Source organism: Microcaecilia unicolor, chromosome 2 (assembly GCF_901765095.1).
Source record: "Microcaecilia unicolor chromosome 2, aMicUni1.1, whole genome shotgun sequence".
NCBI lineage: Eukaryota > Metazoa > Chordata > Amphibia > Gymnophiona > Siphonopidae > Microcaecilia > Microcaecilia unicolor.
In genome coordinates this window covers 543,965,436-543,987,831 of record NC_044032.1, presented here as the reverse complement: position 1 = coordinate 543,987,831, position 22,396 = coordinate 543,965,436, and the positions used below count along the sequence as shown (strand labels likewise).

The window sequence follows — 22,396 nt, the reverse complement described above, 5'->3', positions numbered from 1 at the left end:
GAGTGCTCCGGGGGGGGGGGGGGGGGGGGGGGGGGTTCCCAGGGGCTGAAGCTACTGACTAATGTTCTATATTCCTGTATAATTTAATTCTAAACATATTGGTTTTCTTATTTCAAGAGTTATCTTGATGTATACGTTTTGAAACGTCATAAAAATTAAATTAAAATAGATTGGACTCAAGCTCTTACCTGACAAAATAAAGTTACTTACTTTTAGCAGGTGTTCTCTGAGGTAGCAGAATACATATTCTCACATGTGGATGATATCATTCAATGAAGCCCTGCCCAAGCAGAGTTCTCTAGCTTTTGTACAAACGTTTGAGAAAATTCATTACACATGTGCACGCACTTTCCTGCTGCCATTGCCACACACCTAGTCAGTCCAGTCTCTAGTTAATGGAATTCAACTCCAAGACAAAGAAACATATAATGTATCTTGCTGTCCTGTTATTTTCTGAGATTAAGCAAGATATCATATGACATGTGGGACTCCCTAGCTGCAGACTGCCTTCAACAAAAAATGGGAATACCTGCCCTGCAACAGCCAAGGCAACAACCAATCCCATTGCAGCTCCTTGTGATCTAGACCTCCACTGCCTCAGGTACAAACTAAGGGGGTCTTTAACAAAGGCACACTAGCATTTTTAGTGTGAGCTAAACACTAGAGATGCCCATAGGAATATATGGGCGTCTCTAGTGTTTATCGCACACTAAAACTGCTAGCAGCTTTGTAAAATGACCCCTCAGATTGTGAGCCCTCCAGAAACAGAAAATTACCTACTGTACCTGAATACATACCATTTCAGTAACCTTTGGACTTGCAGTTGGTATATAAGAAATTATAAATAAACATACATATTAAAGATAACCTTATGAACTCTATTTGTTTACTTATTTACTCATTTAGGAAGGCAGTCTGAAACAGAAATAAATGGGCCTACAGAGTTGGATTCTAAACCCCAAGTAAATTCTGGAGAATCATCTGGCCAAATTGACTGTTGTGTCAGATGTCCTGTTCCAAACAATAATGCAATTTGAAAGGGTGGACAGAAGACCACGTTGGAGCACTGCAAATTTCCTCTATGGAGGTTGACCTTAAGTGGGTTACCAGCACAGCCATAGAGCTCTAACATGAGCTGTGATAGGGCCCTCTAGAGTTAGGCCCATTTGAGCCTAAGTGAAAGAAATGCAGTCAGCCAATTCAAAAGAGTGCATTTGTCAATAGCAGCCTCCATCATGTTCGATTCAAAAAATTGACTCTCAATGGGCTTTAGTCTGCTCCAGATAGAAGGCCAAGCCTTTCATGTGGTCTAAAGTGTGCACTGCGCTTTCATGTTTATGGACATGAGGTTTGGAAAACTGACTGGTTACGATGGAATTCTGATACTACCTAAGGATGTGTGCACAAAACAGGTCCTCCCAGATTACGTTATTTCAGGTAGTAGTATCTAGTGGCTGAAAAGGAGCCTTCATTATTTGGGTTAAAATGATATTGAGGTCCCACACCACTATAGGAGTGGAAGCTGACCAAGTTTCAATTTTGGTGCCAAAACTGGCTCAAAATCCAGATTCGGCTGAAAATGTCATTGCATTTTCAGCTGAAACCAAAACTCTTCCCCCCCTCCAACAAAAAGCACAACCACATTCTACACTTTGCTCTCCCCCTGACCAAAAGTCGCTGCTGCCCCCCACCATCCGCATGCCCTTCCTCCGTCTATAAACTCAAATTTCTGTGATAAGCTCAACTGTGACTTGGGACAGATTATAATGAACCCTAGTAACTCTAGCAACCATGTACGTTGATTCTTTTGCACCTTCCTCTGATGTGATCTTGACCAGCCAATCATCCAACTAGAGAAACACGTGCACCCACAGTCTGCGTAGAGAAGCTGCTATGACTGATAGGTAATGTGATACTCCTAGTGCTGATGTGAGGCCAAAAGGGCAATATGTGATATTGGAAGTAGTGCTTCCCTACTATGAATCTCAGATATTTCCTGTGATTTGGATGCATCTGTATGTGGGTATAAGCATCCTTTAAATCCAATCCCGTTTTGTAGTAGGGGAATGAGGGTGCCTAAGCAAATCAACCTGAGCATGGACAGTTACTTGTACAGCGCCCATAGGTCTAGGATGGGATGAAATCCACCCCCCTCCCATCTTTTTTGTGATCAGGATGCATTTGGAATAAAAATCCTTTCCCCTCTTCTGCAGTGGATCTGGGTTTGACCGCATTGGCCTGAAGAGGGGAAAAAAAAAAGAGTTCTTTGGTAAGCTATTTCTGATGTTCCAGTGAGCAATTTGGAGGAAAGTTCTCTAACTGAAGATGGTAACCTTAATGGTCAATTTTGAGAACCCACTGATCTGAGCTTATAAGAAGCCATCTTGCTGAAAAAAAAATTTAAAAGTCTCCCTCCTACTTGAAGGTTGTTCAGAATGACTACAGGAATTGAAGGTATGTTCTGCTGGAGCCAATCAAATCCCATCCCTAGTTTTGACTAGGGAGCTGGTTAGGGGTTCTGGATGAGAGCAAGGTCCCCGAGGTATTGAGGAGGATATCTATGTCTATGAAAGTAATAGGATATCCACTGCCTCCATCTATAAAACCTACTAGAAGAGGAAGCTGGGTCAGAAGTGGGCCTGAAGACGGTCTGAATGCTGCTTGAGGAGGGTAGCAGCCTCTTGAAGCTTATTTCCAAAGAGATTCTCTCTGTGGCATGGCATATCAGCAAGCTTCTCCTGCACTTCTGGCTTGAGGTTCATGGCCCATATGTTTACAGTGTACCACAAGTGCATACTCAGAAAGAGCTAGTAGACTGTTATGTGGGATGTGAGTATTCTGAAACAATTTCTTCCTAAAATACTCCAAGGTCCTTGTCTCTCTTCCCCAGGAGCACCAAGGAGTGAGTCTTCATACTCCTGGCTCTTTTGAGAGTGGAATTAGCTACCATGGAATGGTGAGGAATCTGCAACTTTTCAAATACTGGAGCCTTTTCAACTCTATACATAAAGAGTCAATCTTCTTATTAACAGGAGGTACAGAGAGGGGTTCTCCCATATTCTCATCTGTATTTCCTTCATGACTCTGTGAAATGGGCATTCACACACCTTCCCAGGGGTAGGGAGGGGTGTCAAGTAATTGGAGGATTCCCAATATTTCTGCCCTGGGTTCCTCCTCCTTCTCTACTGAATACAGCACAGTCTTAGCCATCTTTCTGATAAATTCAATGAATGAGAGCTCCTTTGGAGGAGGGTACGGTGGGATCTGATGGGAGACTAGTGGATTCCTCCTGAGGAGACACCTGGTTCTTCTTCAGATGTCTAGAAAGCATTCTGATGCTGCTTCATAAAAGTGTTTAGCAGAAGTCCGAGTCTTTGCCTGCCCTGAACAATTGACCATTTAGGCCTGAGTCATGGGCATCCAGGCACTGGGGATCTCTGATGTGCTGGGGAAGCTTCCTCTCCTGATTACTGGATATCAACACCAGCATGATCAGTACCCACTCTTAAGCCCTTCAAGGTCTTGGTGTCAACGCATTTTCTGCTGGCAATGAGGAAGCTTCAAATATCTGTTGAATCACCTCGAGCCTCGGCATCGATGTCGTTGAAGCAGCAGCTTCACATTGAAAAAAGAAGTGTTCCATGTGTCCCTCAAACTTTCTCATAAGCAGCTTCTCAAAGGCTGCCATAGACAAAGGTGGAGGCATAGGAATCAAAGCGGTCACATCCTCCTGAGTTACTTGAGGTGGATTGTGAGCTGGGTCTTAGCTCCACAGAGGCTGTTGCACCTCCTCTGATACCATGGAGGATGAGCGGTCCTCACATAAGGGGAACTTCAAGAACACCAGTGATCTTGGTGCTGTGTTCTGAAAGGGCTCCATGTTGGTGTGTCCTAGGCTCTGCCTGACATCTGGCATCTTGGTGTCTTCATGGCTGATGAAAACGAGGATGAGTCCTTCTCTTCTTTGCGAGGGGACTGGACAATGACTGATCCCAATGGTTGCTATAGATGCTAAAAGTCGAGAATGATCAAGATTCTCTCAATGAGTCCCCAGTGTGATGCAGCTCTGGGAGCCATGGAGACCAATGCTTCCAATGTTGATGGACTGGAATTACTGGTGCAAAAAATCCATACGTGTTATGGATTCCTCTCTAACATCTGAGCAAAGACAACAATGAGAGGGATCATGATCAAGTTCTAGGCATGGTATGTACCAAGAATGGGTACTCTAGATATGCTCTTGTTGCAACAGAACACTTCTTAAAGCTACTGGGAACTTTTTTCTAAGACATGAACAAAAAAAAATTGCTGCAGCAAAATCAAGATGGCTTGATGATGAAAAATACCTGACTGGGTGCTCTAGGCCTACTAAGGCCAAGAGAGCTGACAAAAAAAAAAAAAGAAAGGAAACTGAGAAATGCCTAAAAAACCTAACTAAAGCAACTATTAGGAAAAGACCCCACAGGACTTGCACACAGAAAAATGCTAATTCTGCCAGAAGAATCCTCACTTGCAAAACCAGACTGTAGCTGAGAGGGAGCACCAAAAGAATGCAACCATTAAGCTTCTTGGAAAAAACTGCAACTGATAGTTTCCATGCGACAGCGGCACATAGGAAGGCACAAGCACATACCCAAAACAGTGAACTCTCTCAAGAGTTTGTACAAAAGCTGAAGAGCTGTTTATGCCCAAGTCTGGATAAAACTATCTTGAAATGTATGCTCTCTGCTTTAGATTACAGACATTTTAGACTTGTATAGAAAATTAATTCTAAACTTTATGGCATAATGATTTTGTTGTTTGTTCTTTTAGTTAATTGATTTTATTGTATTTTTGAAGGGATTTTATATTGTTAATACTATTAGAATGCTTTTATTCTCTGGTAATTTCCAGATTCATTTGTCTGTAATCCGCATAGAACATAAAATACTACATTATGTTATATCCTGCTTGTCCTTGGAGAACAGCTTAGATGGTTCAAGTTCCACCTCTTCAATTTTTTTCTGAGTCAAAGAAAGAGGCATATCAATAATGTAATATTCTAAATCAGTGGTTCCCAAACCCGGTCCTGGAGGCACCCCAGCCAGTCAGGTTTTCAGGATATCCATAATCAATATTCATGAGAGAGATCTGCATGCAGAAGAGGCAGGGCTAACAAATCTCTCCCATGAATATTCACTGTGGATATCTTGAAAACCTGACTGGCTGGGGTGCCTCCAGGACCAGGTTTGGGAACCACTGTTCTAAATAAATCCAAAAGCACTGATGGTTTAACACATCTTGCCCCAATGGCAGCCTCATTCAAGGTTAAAAACAAATATATACAGAATAAAAAAATGCTGTGAAGAGCAAATATATGCTTGCTTTCACCATGCAATCTTCAAAAATGGGAAAGTGCAATCTCATATGAAATTTAGTGTTTCATTTTTCTCTCAAGTTACCACAGAAAAAACTGAGTTACTTTCAGGATATAAGCTAGTGGACAATAACACCACATTGTACTCAACTTGCTAACAAAGCTGGGTTTCAACATCCTTGTTAATACAGGAATCATTAATGTCTAACTATAAACCAATCAATAAAACACAGAAAATGGGATTGCTCAGCACAGCAGACTCACATTTAACATCTGTTCAATATCTTGTTTTTCCAAGTAAGAACGTGTAACAACCCGTCCATCAAAGTCTACTTCTGCCTTGAATCTCACTTTGTTCATTCCCATGTCTGTAGCTTTCACGTCATGAATGGCTCTGGGGGAAAAATATAAAAAGCTGTCTCAATTCATTATACATTAACCTCTAAGACAAGGAGAGAAGTTATGAAAAAAAATGTGTGAATCACAACTTTATTACTTTTTATCTAGTTGCTATTGCCCAACAGTTACACTGTGAATGTAAAAATACCATGATTACTTTCCTACTCAGTACTCACACTTAAAGTTCATTAATATTAAAACTGAGGAATATATTCCAACATCAAGCTACAACACTGTTTTAAAACTGCTTATAGATGGAACACAGTGGAATTTACATGGTCCTATTTGTATTAGAAGTATTTTTATTGTTTTATTATTTATTTTAACATATTTATTACTCGCCTAATCACATAGGGTCACAGGTGGCTGCTGACTAGCTGGTCTAGGAGCAGTTAGCTCCAGCGACTGCAAACAGGACTGGCTGGAGATCAGCTGGAGACCGGCCCGACCTCACCGGGAAGCGGAGCAGGGAGCAAGGCAGAGCTCGTTCTAATTCTCGGACATCCAGTCTGGGCTGGGACGTCGCAGAGAATCGATTGCGACTACCCCCAACCAAGACCGCGTTGCTGCCGAGCCCTGGCCTAGCACCCGTCCGCCTGCACCCACCTCCAGTGACGCCAGCCACCCACCCGCACCCTTCTCTGGCATCGCCGACCGCCCGCCCGTCTGATGACCACCACCTCCTGCATCGCCGACCACACGCCCGCCTGCACCCGTCATATCCACCTCCAACATCACCGGCCAGGCACACTACATGCAGCGCCGGCCGGCGGAGGAAGGGAGCGGAGCGCCATTCACAGGGAGTAGCAGAGACGGAGGACAGCGGAAGCGAGGAGCAGCACAGAGGAGCAAAACTGAGGGGCAGGCATCGGAGGCGATCACCGGAGTGTGACGTGAGCGACGTGAGGCCAGGAGCAATGCGTGGTCGGTCGGCGATGCCCCGCACCACTCACATCGATTGTTGGATGAGAGCAGCACACGTCCGCCGGCGAAAAGGTACCGATACGAACCTAACAGCAACATGCGAAATGCGAACTACTGATGATGATGAACTGACTCCTGAACCGACTTTACATACACCCTGGATGGAGAAACTGAGATAAGTACTACGATATTGAGTAATTATTTGTAAGAATCGAAACTAACAATTAAGATAATTGTGAAAATACTGGAGAAACTAAAAGTTAAGATAATTGTGAAAATACTGGAGAAAAATTGAGAAGCTGAGCATTTAGGAATTGATGAAGTGCATATACCCATCCCACACACTAATCAGTCCAAGTCAATTAACCTAATTTGATGCAAGCATGGATAGCTGATAGATTCAACCCAAACAAATCACTCACACACATCCAGTCATTAGAAAAGCCCCTCTACCAGTCACAGAGAACGAAAACCAAAATGGAGATCCTCAAACTACTCCTAACTATCTACTCATTATCATTGATCCACCTCACAACAACCACCCCCCTCACAGAAAGCATCATCATACACACTGCATAATCATCAAAGATTGATCCGACACACCTCACCTCATCAAACACATCACAACCTAAATGGAGGAAGTACACCAACTTATGGACAAGCAACACAGAAGGCAAAGAAGGGCCCAAACAAGCTCACCCCAACAAAGAAACGACAACTAATAAAAGTCCACACAACACCAAACACAGCAGACCCATACCTAACAATCCAAGTGGGCTACATCAATGCCAGATCAGCAGTAAACAAAACAACGATTCTAACAGAATGGATCTTGACAGAAGACCCTGACCTACTCTTCATCACCGAAACCTGGATCCATGATCAGAAAGATCCCATAATCCTAGACCTAAGCCCCCCAGGTTACAAAATCATACACTGGACCAGAAAGGGAAAAAGAGGCGGAGGCATAGCACTAATCTATCGATCTCACTTTAACATCGAAACCACGGCCGAATCCATGACACCCCAACTTGAAATCGCCTCAATCAGAATCCACAAGAAAACCCTATGCAACAACCTGAACTGTGTCCTGTTCTACAGACCCCCAGGTAATTGGAACGAAGGCCAGACTAACCTAATGGATTTCATCTCAAACACTTGTGTAACCAATTCCAATGTACTAATACTAAGAGACATCAACCTCCACTTAGAAGACCCAAACTCAAACAACGCTCGAGAATGTAAGGAGTTCCTCCACTTATGGGACCTCAAATGGCCACGTATGCAAGCAACTCACATTAAAGGGCATACACCAGACCTCATCTCACACAAAATTGCTATAGACCAGAACCTAATAATAACAGATATTAAATGGACAGAAACTCCCTGGTCTGATCATCATAAACTAAACGTATCCCTACACTGGCGGAAGAAGGGAGAACAGAACACCAAACCCAAGAACATTCAACATACTCAACAAGAGGCCATGTAGACAAGAGAACATTTTGGCAATTGATATACAACAATGAATGGTCAGCACAAACAGAAACCACAAACTACCTCTCGGAATGGGATAAAAGATAAGTACATAAGTAATGCCACACTGGGAAAAGACCAAGGGTCCATCGAGCCCAGCATCCTGTCCATGACAGCGGCCAATCCAGGCCAAGGGCACCTGGCAAGCTTCCCAAACGTACAAACATTTTATACATGTTATTCCCGGAATTGTGCATTTTTCCCAAGGCCATTTAGTAGCGGTTTATGGACTTGTCTTTTAGGAAACCGTCTAACCCCCTTTTAAACTCTACCAAGCTAACCACCTTCACCAAGTTCTCCAGCAACGAATTCCAGAGTTTAATTACGCGTTGGGTGAAGAAAAATTTCTCTGATTTGTTTTAAATTTACTACCCTGTAGTTTCATCGCATGCCCCCTAGTCCTAGTATTTTTGGAAGGCGTGAACAGACGCTTCACATCCACCTGTTCCACTCCACTCATTATTTTATATACCTCTATCATGCCTCCCCTCAGCCGTCTCTTCTCCAAGCTGAAAAGCCCTAGCCTCCTTAGTCTTTCTTCATAGGGAAGTCGTCCCATCCCCGCTATCATTTTAGTCGCCCTTCGCTGCACCTTTTCCAATTACACTATGTCTTTCTTGAGATGCGGCGACCAGAATTGAACACAATACTCAAGGTGCGGTCGCACCATGGAGTGATATAACGGCATTATAACATCCTCACACCTGTTTTCCATACCTTTCCTAATAATACCCAACATTCTATTCGCTTTCCGAGCCGCAGCAGCACACTGAGCAGAAGGTTTCAGTGTATTATCGACGACGACACCCAGATCCCTTTCTTGGTCCGTAACTCCTAAGGTGGAACCTTGCATGACGTAGCTATAATTCGGGTTCTTTTTTCCCGCATGCATCACCTTGCACTTGCTCAGATGCAAACACATATTAGATGAAATAGCACCACTTCGAACAAGAACCACAATCAAGCATAGATCGATACCATGGTTCACCGACGAACTGAAAAAATTAAAAACACAAGTCAGGAAACTCGAACGAGCATGGCAAAAAACAATGATGAACACACACTCAACAAATGGAAACAATCACAAAGAAAATACAAATACGCAATAAGACGGACCAAACGATCTTACTATAAAAATAAAATAGGGACAGACTACAAAGACACGAAGAAGCTATACCAACTCGTGAACAAACTATTAGACACCAACCCGATCACCGCATTGAATACAGACATCCCATCCGCAGACAATTTGGCTAAGTACTTCTTTGAGAAAATAGTAAACCTACGCAGCATGCTATCCAAAGACAACACCGACATCGAAAATTTCCTTGACGAACTGGACCCACCCATGGGCGAATACCCAACTGACCGCATTTGGCTGAACTTTGCCCCCCTTCAGCAGGTTCGCCAACACTCACTGCAAACTAGATACCTGCCCCAACTACCTACTGAAATCCGCCCCTGACCGCTACATAGCATATCTCACATCCCACCTAAACTACATGCTCCAACAAGGTGTCTTCCTGAAGGAACATGGCAATATTCTACTCACCCCGATACCAAAAGACATCACGAAAAAAGCAAACAAAATCACCAACTATCGACCGGTAGCATCCATCCCGCTGTCAATCAAAATGATGGAAAGCATGGTGGCCAAGCAACTCACAGATTACATATACAAATTCTCAATACTACATGAGTCACATTCAGGCTTTCGTCCCCTACACAGCACAGAAACAGTACTACTCACTCTCCTAGCCAAATTCAAGCAGCAAGCAGCAAAAAGTACCAACATCCTCCTCCTCCAATTCGACATGTCTAGTGCATTCGACATGGTAAACCATAACATATTAATGAGATTACTCGACAAGTTCGGGATTGGAGGCAAAGTACTCAGATGGCTCGAAGGTTTCCTGACCACAAGAACATATCAAGTAAATTTAAAATCAAGCATATCATCATCATGGAAAGCAGACTGCGGAGTACCACAAGGATCACCACTGTCGTCGATCCTCTTCAACCTAATGATGACCCCACTAGCTAAGACCTTATCCAACCATGGCCTTAACCCCTTCATCTATGCAGACGACGTTACTATATACATTCCTTACAGATCCACCCTGACAGAAATCACTAATGAAATCAAGATAGGCTTAAACATCATGGTTGACTGGGCAAACGCATTCCAACTAAAACTCAACAAAGAAAAAACACATTGGCTCATTCTCTCATCCCAATACAGCATGGACAACCCCACTACTACCACCAACCCGGATCACACCCTCCCAGTCTCAGACAGCCTGAAAATCCTCAGTGTCACAATGGACCGTTACTTAACGTTAAAGAATCAAGTAAAATCCAATACAAAGAAAATGTTCTTCACAATGTGGAAACTCAAACGTGTGAAACAATTCTTCTTGAGGGAAATATTTCGCAACCTGATACAATCAATGGTGCTAAGCCATGTAGACTATTGCAATGGAATATACGCGGGATGCAAAGAACAAATCTTAAGGAAACTTCAGACCGCTCAAAACACGGCAGCAAGACTTATCTTTGGAAAAATGCGATTCGAAAGCGCAATACCCCTTTGCGAAAAACTACACTGGCTCCCTATCAAACAACGCATCACCTTCAAAATCTGCACTATGGTTCACAAAATCATCTACGGTGAGGCACCGGGATACATGACAGACTTGATCGACCTACCAACCCAAAACGCATCCACATCAACACGAAAATACCTACATCTTCACTATCCAAGCTGCAAAGGACTAAAATACAAATCAACTTACGCATCCAGTTTTTCCTACATCAGAACACAACTGTGGAACGCGCTACCAAAAGCCCTGAAAACAACGTACGATCACCTACAATTCAGGAAAAAGCTAAAAACTCACCTGTTTCAAAAGGCTTACCCTCCTGACCCAACATAAATGCATGAACTCTGCGACACTACAACACTGCAGTTCGTAATGATCTCCAACAATCTCATCTGTTCTTGTTTCCCTCTATGTGGTCCCTACCACATGAACCTTTTTCTACCACAACCTAATCCTATTATTTGTATTTGTTTACACCGGAGCCTACCATCACCTCTCCAGCACCATGTAAGCCACACTGAGCCTGAAAATAGGTGTGAAAATGTGGGGTACAAATGTAACAAATAAATAAACATATACAAGCAATTAGACAAAAATTGTCCAGAGCATAAAACCAACAAAACATGAAGCATAAAGGCAGAGTATGGACAATGTATACTCAGCAATCATTTACAATTCCATGTCCCCAACCAAACACGACCTGATCATTATTTCACAAATATTTGTACTGATTTTGTTTTGTAATAGAATCTCTTACTTAAACGATTTTATTCTTTGTAAGCTGCCTATAAGTGTGCATGTTAAGTTACTTGACTGGTTTTCATCACTGTATTTGCAGAACTGCTTCCTTCTAGTTAGGACTTCTCCTTACTTCCGTTTTATTTAATTTATTTCTTAGCCCTTTGCCAACCAACATTTTGAATCAGTTTTTATTTTTATGCAGATGACGTTTTTTTTTTTTTTAAATATTTCTTTTCCAAATCCTGATTTGTCACCATTGCAAAACTGTATATATGTAGTAGCAAACTGTCTTAATGAACACGAACTTAAGCTGGACAACCAGAACATTTTTGATTTAAAAAAAAATTTAATTCCTTCACTCAGCTTGTTGACTCACTGAGGGGGTCTTTTACAAAGGTGCGCTAGCGTTTTTAGTGTGCGCTAACCATGTAGACACCCATAATATTCCTATGGGCACCTATACGGTTAATGCATGTTAAAAATGCTAGCGCACCTTTGTAAAAGGAGCCCTTAGGTATTTAGGAGTCATAATTGATTCAGAACTTTCTTTTGCAACTCAAATTTCTAATGTGGTTAAATCAGGAATTTTTGCACTTCACTAACTCAGAGCCAACCATAATCATATTCAATGATATTTTATACATATTGCTTCTTGTATTTTTGATTTTCAAACCAGACTACTGCAACATAATCTATGCTGGGATCCCTCTCTCACAAATTAAATGCCTTCAAGCACTGTAAATTTCACCGTGTCCGACCATTACTGATGCACTTCCACGAACTTGCTGTTCTGTCTTGTTTCGCTGGCAATTTAAGATTCTTTTATTAAACATCAGGGCTCTTCATGAAGGTACTCATGACTACTTTGCATCTGTAATTATCCCTTATGTCCCATCATGCCTGTTGCAATAACTCACTGACCATCGTTTATTTATGTATTAATTTGGATTAAGTTCTCCGTTCACTGGCTGTGGCCCACCTGGAATCAACCTGGCAAAGTGAATTCTTTTTCTTAGAACCATCAATGTGGAACAGCCTCCCTTTAGTGCTGCTGGCTGAAATGTCTATTAAGAAATTTCAGGCTACACTTAACATACATATGTTCCAACTAGTCTTTGAGGACTTCAGTTCTGGGCCATAAGGTGGTTGCCTGTTTTCTCTGCCCCTAATCCTCTTTTATACAGTCTTTCCAGACACTTCAGCTAATTTTCTCTTGTGTGACTGGTTTACTTTCCTATAAATTGTTCTTTTCATGTTTCTTTCATTTTATTTCCTTAGTAAACTGTTACATTAACCACAGTGGGAATTGGAACAAATACATCTAAAGTTTTTCAAAAACCACAGAGATCCAACATTACATGAAGCTCAGTGAGCAACATGTTCCACAGGGGAGGTGCATAAATCAAAAATGTCCTAACTCTAGGGCTCTCTCTCCTATCTACAGTCAAGGGAGAAACAATACAATTATTTTGCGAACAAGTAAGAAAAATATGCAGTGAACCTACAGGAAACATAATAAGACTTACAGAGACTTTTAGAAACTCACTGTGAATGCCGAGATTAAATGGGAAGACAAGGGACACTAACAGAGCAGCAATTGTTTATACGTTTCTGAGACTTAAAAATGTGGTGCTCATGTTTTACTTAGCAGATTGTTTTTACAGAATAATTTTGAGCCTGCAAGTAGGTGGGAAAATGTGGGATACAAATGTAACAAATAAATAAATAAAACTTGTTTTAGATGTGTGAAGACTATTATGTCACCAGTAGGAAGTGCTCTTTTGAATTTTCCTTCTGGGTACATGCCAATGATCTCCTTATTTACCATCCACACGTTGTCCTTTAGCTTAACACAACTCACTTCTGATAAAATAATGGCATCAATCATCATCCAACAGTGTAATCGTTATGCATGTTTTTATACATGTATGATATATATTATTTAAAAATCATTATGTATGTTTTAAGCATATTTGATATATTCATGGCATTAGCTGATTTCTAAGTTTTCCTATGAATTATTTATAGGAATATTATACTGAATGTTTTTTTTAATGTTAAATATGAATCTTTAGGTTTTATATATGTCAGTTGGAAATTTTGTCCATTTATGTTTTTATAATTTTAAATTACATTTATATTGTCCTACTCAATAGTATGCCCCTCGCAGTCTGTGTCTGGGCAAAACATGGCTGTGCCAGGCTTCTGTTAATATTCCCTGTACTGTGCACACATTGTGATCTGCTTTAGTCCCTGCCTCTAGAGTTCTACAGATCCCAGCCTCTCTTTGCTGCACCGCTTGTGCCTCACCTTCCCAGTGCTGAGTGAGTAGGGTGAACAAGAGTCGGCACTGGCAGGGGAGGTGCCCGCAAGTAGAATCTGTATGTATCAAAGGATGAGCTCCTGATTCATTGGGGAAATACTGTTGGCTATCCATTCATTCATGGCACTGAAAGAAGAGGGATGCAAAGTACAGAATAGGCTGGCTGAGGCAGGTGTTGGAGTTTAAACTGTGGTCGCTGCCAAGACAGGTGCATGAGGTTGGAGCAGGACGTTTAAGCGTATGTACTATTACTAATACTTATTTCTATAGTGCTACTAGACATACATAGTGCTGTATGAGACAGTCCCTTCTTGACTGAGCTTACAATCTAATCAAGACAGACAAACAGGACAAATAAGGGATTAGGGAATTACTTTTGGTGGGAATGATTAAAATAGACATGGCGCCTAAAAATCCTGGTGCCTAAGCAATGAAGTGCCTAAACAGCAGTATCTAGATGTCATGTACCCCTTTACTGCACCTTATGAAGAAAGGCAACACATATTTGAACTGCTCCTATATCTGACTGGAATTAGTTTCCTTACTGCGCTTCTTACCTTACTGCAGGGTCACTCTCCAGTAACTCAGTGAGCCGCTGTACTTGCTCTGGTTGGATTGATCGCCCCAAAAGTGCTTCAGTGTTTGTGTAGATTAGAAAAGCTGACACAGCCCCTAAAAGTGTTCCAACACCAAGAGATCCCAGGCTGTCATAATATGGATTTCCTAAACAATGTACCCAAAAGACAAAATAAATCAGTTACATTTGCAGTAATGTGCCTTTTGTCCAAGAATTTTATATTGACTAGGTGTTTGGTTGTTAAGGGTAAGGGAAATCATTATTTATCAACTGATTAATTATTACATTTAAAAAAGGGAGAAACTGTGATCTGGAGCTGGAACAGAAAATCAATCTAGCAGAAGGAAAGGACAAAGCTTTATAAACTGCTCGGATGTTCATACTAAAGGCAGTATATCAAGTAAAAAAAACTAAACCAAATTCACCTCCTTCATAATAATTTAGTGGTTAAATCAATCCCAGTCTTTGAGCTCTATGGGTCAATTATTTCAGGTTTTACCAAACAGCAGGTTCCACAAGATATGATGAAGAGGGAAAAAAAATCATCACAGCTCAAAGAAAAGAATTGAGGGTATGGAGACAGAGCCACTAGAACACTTCATTAATGCCCTATACGATGGTCCACTTCATCCATGGATTGGCCCAAGGGCTATTTGCCTATCAGAGTTCTCTCATATTGCTTTTCCTTATTATTTACTATGAAACTGGTCACACAAGCATATGAGATATTTAAATAAAATCAAACAGTGACTGAAGTATAGACAAACAAAACATGAATCCTAGTATTTAGTAACCTACTCAATTCCAAATGATGCTGATATTAGTAAAGCGACCGTGTATACCCAAAAAGGATGAGCTTCACATTCTACTACTACTACTACAACTACTCATCATTTCTATAGCGCTACTAGACGTACGCAGCGCTGTACATTGGACAAGAAGAGACAATCCCTGCTCGACAGAGCTTACAATCTATTCAAGACAGACAAACAGGACAAATAAGGGATAAGGACAAAGAGTAGCAAGATTCCGGAATCCCAAACAGTAGCAAGATTCCATACAGAATCCCAAAGAGTAGCAAGATTCTGGAATCTCAAATAGTTCCAAGATTCTGTGCAGAATCCAAAAGAATAGCAAGATTCCATACAAAATCTCAAAAAGTAGCAAGATTCTGGAATCCCAGAGACTACTACTTATCATTTCTATAGCGTTAATAGACATTCACAGCGCTGAACACTTAACATGTAAGAGACAGTCCCTGCTCGACAGTGCTTACAATCTATTCAATGATACTACATGATTCTAATGATACTACAGTATATATTGTGGAGTAGCGATACAAGGAGTTTATTCAGATTTTACTCAGTGTTGAAGGCCTCTCAGCAGCCTTTTCAGAAGTACAGGATATGATTTTTCATGCAAAAAGCAGGTGTTCTCAATCCAGTCCTTGAGGCACATGGTTTCAGGATATCCACAATGAATATGCATAAGATAAATTTGCATCCACCACCTCCATTCTATGCAATCTTATCTCATGCACATTCAATACAGCTCCCTTTGAAGCAAGATTGAAGTGTCCCGGGAGCGGATGTGGTGGCCGATATAGTTAAACAACATTGGGACATTAGGAGGACCCACCCAATTTTTAAGGAACATTTACAGGTGGCTTTTTTCACATTCCAAAAATCTGAAGTAGAGGAGTGTGGTAGCCGTGTTAGCAGTGGCATAGCTAGGGTAATTGACACCCGGGGCCGGTCATTTTTTAACACCCACCCCCCCCTGAAATCCAGTACTAGGCATACCGAGAATACAAAACACTCAGGACCTATAGAGCAATTCTACCATACCATAAGCAGTAATTTGTACAAGTCACACAAGGAAAAGGAATGCATCTTAAACACTACAGTGAGCACTAGAACATCAATTCACCTATTGTAAAACGAAAACAGACAGATTAGTACAGATCGTTGATCCTGCACAGTCAATGCCAACCGAAAGCCATGTCTTTTTCACAAATAGATACACCCTAATCCACTATAGAATAAGTAATCACAAACTTTCTATTTAGACAAAAATTAAACTGAACCCCCGATGCCAGACTCTGCATACAATGCAACACCACAGAACAGAAAATGTCCTCTAGTACTGTGCAAAATATAAAGACAGCAGATGTAAATTTGAAAAAACTAACAAATACCAATCACCACTTTACAAATTAACAAATAGAAATAAAACAAATAATATCATTTTATTGGACTAATACATTTAGCTTTCAGAGGCCAAAACCTCCTTCCTCAGGTCAATTCAGTATAGTACTGTTAGTGTCCTATCCTGACCTGAGGAAGGGGGTTTTGTTCTCTGAAAGTAAAATGTATTAAAATTAGTCCAATAAAAAGATTACCTTATTTACATGTTCTATTATAAACATTTATTAACACAGCTACAATACTACTTTATCCTAAAGCAAAAAAATAAAAATATATATTTACAGTTCGTTGTCTCTGGTTTCTGCTTTCCTCATCTTTTCACTGTCTTCCTTCTATCCAGCATCTGTCTTCGCTCTCTCTCTCTGCAATCCAGTGTCTGCCCTCTCTCTCTGCCCCTTCCATCCACTGTCTGCCCTCTCTCTCCCTTCCATCCACTTCTGCCCCTTCCATACACCATCTGCCCCAGTCTGCCATCTCTCTCTCCCCCTTCCATCAACATCTGCCCTCTATCTCTGCCCCTTCCATCCACCATTTGCCCCAGTCTGCCCTCTTTCTCTCTCCCCTTCCACCCACCATCTGCCCTTTCTCTCTGCCCCTTCAATCCGTCTGCCCTCCCTCTCCCATCCGTCCAGGGTCTGCCCTCCCTCACGTGCCCCCCTTCCATCCAGGATCTGTCCCCTCTCTCTCTGCCCCCTCTTTTCAGCCCCCAGTTCCAGTCCCCTTCATCCACCACATGCCTTGCATCCCCCCCTTTCAGCCCCAGACCCATTCTCCCACCTGCCCCAGACATGGACCCATTTTCCCTTCTGCCCCCTTGTCAGACCCCAGTTCCAGCTTCAGACCCCTTCTCCCATCTGAGCACTCCCCTTCTCCCCTCTCTGAGCACCCCTCTGAGCTCCCCCACCCCTCCCCAATCCCCTTCTCCCCTCCTTGATGCTCTCCCACCCTCCCTAATCCCCTTTAAACACCCCTCTGAGCTCCCCACCCCTCCCCAATCCCCTTCTCCCCTCTCTGAGCTCCCCACCCTCCCCAATCCCCTTTAAGCACCCCTCTGAGCTCCCCCACCCTTCCCTAATCCTCTTCTCCCCTCTCTGAGCTCGCCCACCCTCCCTAACCCTATTTAAGCACCCCTCTGAGGTCCCCACCCCTCCCCAATCCCCTTCTCCCCTCTCTGAGCTCCCCCACCCTCCCTAATCCCCTTTAAGCACCCCTCTGAGGTCCCCCACCCTTCCCCAATCCTCTTCTCCCCTCTGAGCTCCCCACCCTCCCTAATCCCCTTTAAGCACCCCTCTGAGGTCCCCCACCCCTCCCCAATCCCCTTCTCCCCTCCTTGATGCTCTCACACCCTTCCTAATCCCCTTTAAGCACCCCTCTGAGCTCCCCCACCCTTCCCCAATCCCCTTCTCCCCTCTCTGAGCTCCCCCACCCTCCCTAACCCCCTTTAAGCACCCCTCTGAGCTCCCCCACCCTTCCCCAATCCTCTTCTCCCCTCTCTGAGCTCGCCCACCCTCCCTAACCCCCTTTAAGCACCCCTCTGAGGTCCCCCACCCCTCCCCAATCCCCTTCTCCCCTCTCTGAGCTCCCCACCCTCCCTAATCCCCTCTGAGGTCCCCCACCCTTCCCCAATCCCCTTCTCCCCTCTCTGAGCTCCCCCACCCCTCCCCAATCCCCTTCTCCCCTCCTTGATGCTCTCCCACCCTCCCTAATCCCCTTTAAGCACCCCTCTGAGCTCCCCCACCCTTCCCAAATCCCCTTCTCCCCTCTCTGAGCTCCCCCACCCTCCCTAACCGCCTTTAAGCACCCCTCTGAGCCCCCCACCCTTCCCCAATCCCCTTCTCCCCTCTCTGAGCTCCCCCACCCTCCCTAATCCCTTTTAAGCACCCCTCTGAGGTCCCCCACCCCTCCCCCATCCCCTTCTCCCCTCCTTGATACTCTCCCACCCTCCCTAATCCCCTTTAAGCACCCCTCTGAGCGCCCCCACCCCTCCCCAATCCCCTTCTCCCCTCTGAATCCCCCCCCAGACCCGACCTGAGATGCGTTCTCCTACCCTGTCCTGCTTTAAATTTTTTTTTTCGAAGCGCCGGAGAGTGGCAGGCAGCGCGCCTCGCGTCTGCCCTGCTAGTAAAGAAGATCTCGCTGACGTCGTCGCCCTTCCCACATTGAGTCCCGTCCCCCTCTGAGGCAACTTCCTATTACCGCGAGGGCGGGCGGGACTCAGTATGGGAAGGACGACAACGTCAGCGAGATCTTCTTTACTAGCAGGGCAGACGCGAGGCGCGCTGCCTGCCACTCTCCGGCACCTCGAAAAAATTTTTTTTTAAGGCGGAGCAGCGAGAGCAGAGCACCCCCTCACCCGATGACACCCGGGGCAGACCGCCCCGCCCTTGCTACGCCACTGCGTGTTAGTCCACTCTTAAGGTTATCAATAGAAATCAAACAAAATAAAACATGGAAAAGAAAATAAGATGATACCTTTTTTATTGGACATAACTTAATACATTTCTTGATTAGCTTTCGAAGGTTGCCCTTCTTCGTCAGATCGGAAATAAATTTGATTTCTATTGATAACCAAAAATCTGAAGTAATTATTGAGTCCCGCTCAGTTACCTAAAGACATCAGTGCCTCAATTACACCACCGGCAGGACATTTATTTAAATGTGTAGCCTCTGGTTGTAAAACTTGTGACATTACAGAACAGATTGCTGGTTTTTGTAACCCTGTTGACAAGAAACGGTATTATTTGAAACACCATACTTCTTACCGTTATTTTTATGTCATCTATGTGCTAAAATGTCCATGTGATAAGATCGGTGTCGGCAAAACTAAGAGAACTTTGCATGTATGGATCACTGAGCACTGATCCTATTGAGGCAACGTTTGGGAGCTCCAACTGTCTAACACTGCATGACTCAAGCGCATAGTTTTGCAGATTTAAAATGCTTTGTGATTGATTGTATTTATCCTTCTCAAAGCAGAAGTGACATCAATAGAATCTTGCTTCAGAGGGAGCTGTATTGGATTTTCCATTTGGGATCCCTTGAACCATTGGGGCTGTTTTATGTAAATCAGTTCTTGTGAGATGATTAGCATTCTGACACAAGTTCCTGCCAGCTGAAGCCGGTAGTTTTAACTTCCAACATTTTTTGTTAAAAGGCCGCCGCCGCCATCTTTTTTTTTAGTTATGCTGAAATAGCAGCAGGTTATGAGGTCACTGTGTGTCAGGTTTTCATCATAATTTAAATTGAAACTTTAAGCTACTGGATGGTTCACTGTTTTGAGGAGTGACTTTTCATAAAATTTCTTTTCAGGTTCTAGGCTCCAATCCCTTGATAAAGCGACGGTGAAACGGACGCCCATCGGGACTAGGGAGTTAAAGATAAGTGCCACACTGCTTTATTCATTAGTGTACCACCAGTCACTCACTATAATTGCAATAATCAATCAAGTATCACTTTTTGTACGCCACATGTTATTTGGATGGAGGGTTTTTTTTGTCAATGATTACACTGATCACCGAAGGTTTTGAATAAGGCTCCTTAAAACTGAGTAAGTGGAGTGCTGACCTGGTGACTTATGAGACTTCCCCCCCCCCCCCCCCCCCAATTCTCCTTCCATATATTTATTTATTTATACGGTGAACCACTGGTCCATCATTGGTTAGTACCATAAAACAACCACTAGGGGTCCTCAGTACCATTCTGAACCCAGTACAGCATCAGGGCAGGAGCAGAAGGGGACTGTCCTCCCCACACTTCCCTCCCCAGACCCTCTAGACTACCAGGGAAGCCCTTGATCTGAAAGGAGTGGAAGGTATGATCAGGGGTTTCTGTTTGGGTGCATCTTAGGTAGGAAGGTGTGTACCAGGGCCCACATTACATGCCCTGGCAGACAGCGCAATATGTGTCTGTGGTGGTGAATGCAGGGCAGATGCTTGTCATGCCCCCTACACTTACAGCATGGGCCTGGCACTTACTGCACTTTAATTTTAATTTAATATGCACTAAATGCAAAAAACATACCACACTTTAGTAAACATATCCCTCAGTCATTTCCATTTTTATAAAACAACATCTCTTTTAATTTGTTTATACTGTTCCTATTCTAGCTGGTTCCTATTTCCTCAGAAAGTGTTCAAAGCACATTCCTAACTTGGAAAAGAGACAGACGAGGGGAGATATGATTGAGGTCTACAAAATCCTAAGTGGTGTAGAACGAATAGAGTTAAATCGATTTTTTACTCATTCCAAAAAGTACAAAGACTAGGGGACACTCAAGGAAGGTCCATGGAAATATTTTTAAAACAAATATGAGGAAATATTTTTTCACTCAATAAATAGTTAAGCTCTGAAACCTGTTGCCAGAGGATGTGGTAACAGCAGTTAGCGTATTTAGGTTTAAAAAAAGGTTTGGACAAGTTCTTGGAGGAAAAGTCCATAGTTTGCTAATGAGACAGACATGGGGGAAGCAACTGCTTGCCCCTGGATTGGTAGCATGGAATGTTGCTACTAACTGAGTTTCTGCCAGGTACTTGTGACCTGTCTTGGCAGTGTGGAAACAGGCTACTGGGCTAGATGGACCATTGGTCTGACCCAGTATGGCTACTCTTATGTTTTTAACTGCCAGCAATTACCACAGCTCATAGTACACCACAGATTTGAAATGTCTGCTGAGAAGGGGCAGAAATCTACTATTTTGGCTCAGTGCGATATTTTTACAAAATGTTCATGTCCCCATTAAAAGAAGAAGCTGAAAACTGGAGTGACAGAAGCCCATCCTTGGAAGCAGAGAACAGGGAAGGGAAGACTGACATTAATGTTTTTGTTTACTTTTAAGATTTTCATAGAAGGATCAACATGATGTCACTTGAGCAGAACAGATGTGTGTAAACTCACTTCTGGGCATCATCCTTTTAATGTGCAGTGAAATACTGGGTAAATTAGTTAAATGAGGGTGTGTTTCTGTTACCCACCTCTATGGACACATTTGTTTGAAATCTAATCAAATTAATACCCTCCACAGCTGTTAAAAAAGGGATGAGGAAAAGAACAAACCAGAAGTCAAAACTGGAGAACATGAGAGATTCCTGGAGAAAGCAGCTGATGAAAGGGAATGGGACTTGACATACCGCCTTTCTGTTCACATATATTTACTGAATTCACAAGAATAAAACTTTTATGTTGCGAGTGGAAGAGTAGCCTAGTGGTTAGAGCACCAGACTGACAACCAGAGTAGCCTGGTTGAAACCCCACTGTTGCTCCTTGTGATTTTGGACAAGTCACTTAACCTTCCATTACCTCAGGTAAAAAGATTAGATTGTAGGCTCTGCAGGGAAATGGGAATACAATTGAGGTATATTTTCAAAACACTTAGCCTTCCAAAGTTCCATAGGTTTCTATGGAACTTTGGAAGGCTAAGTGCTTTGAAAATGAGCCCCTATTAGTATACCTGAATATAACTCACCTTGAGCTAGAAATGTGAGTTAAATGCAAATAAAAATTAAACTCCACTAGAAAACTAATGCTATATTGTATAACAACAACACACAACACTTGCAAATGTAGCACCTGGGCATAGGTGTAGTTTGCTTGGTGGGGGGAGAGTGGAAAGAGGGGCAAGGGTAGAAGTCATAGTGGTGGTGGTGGGAGGTCAAATTCATCTTTACCACCCATATTTTGAGGGACATTGTCCCCCCACATACTCACTCCAAACTACATGTATGCATCTGGGAC

General features: G+C 42.9%; 1 protein-coding gene across 2 annotated transcripts in view; it reads right to left on the bottom strand.

The window, feature by feature from the left end:
- SLC30A9 (solute carrier family 30 member 9) overlaps positions 1-22,396 on the bottom strand; it is a 257,679-nt gene that overhangs the window by 19,795 nt on the left and 215,488 nt on the right. For both annotated transcript variants that reach the window (XM_030191340.1, XM_030191341.1), the window contains 2 exons: positions 14,440-14,605; positions 5,621-5,750 (listed from right to left, as the gene is read on the bottom strand). In XM_030191340.1, coding sequence (XP_030047200.1) covers positions 5,621-5,750; positions 14,440-14,605 — 296 coding nt within the window. The remainder of the gene's footprint in view (positions 1-5,620; positions 5,751-14,439; positions 14,606-22,396) is intronic.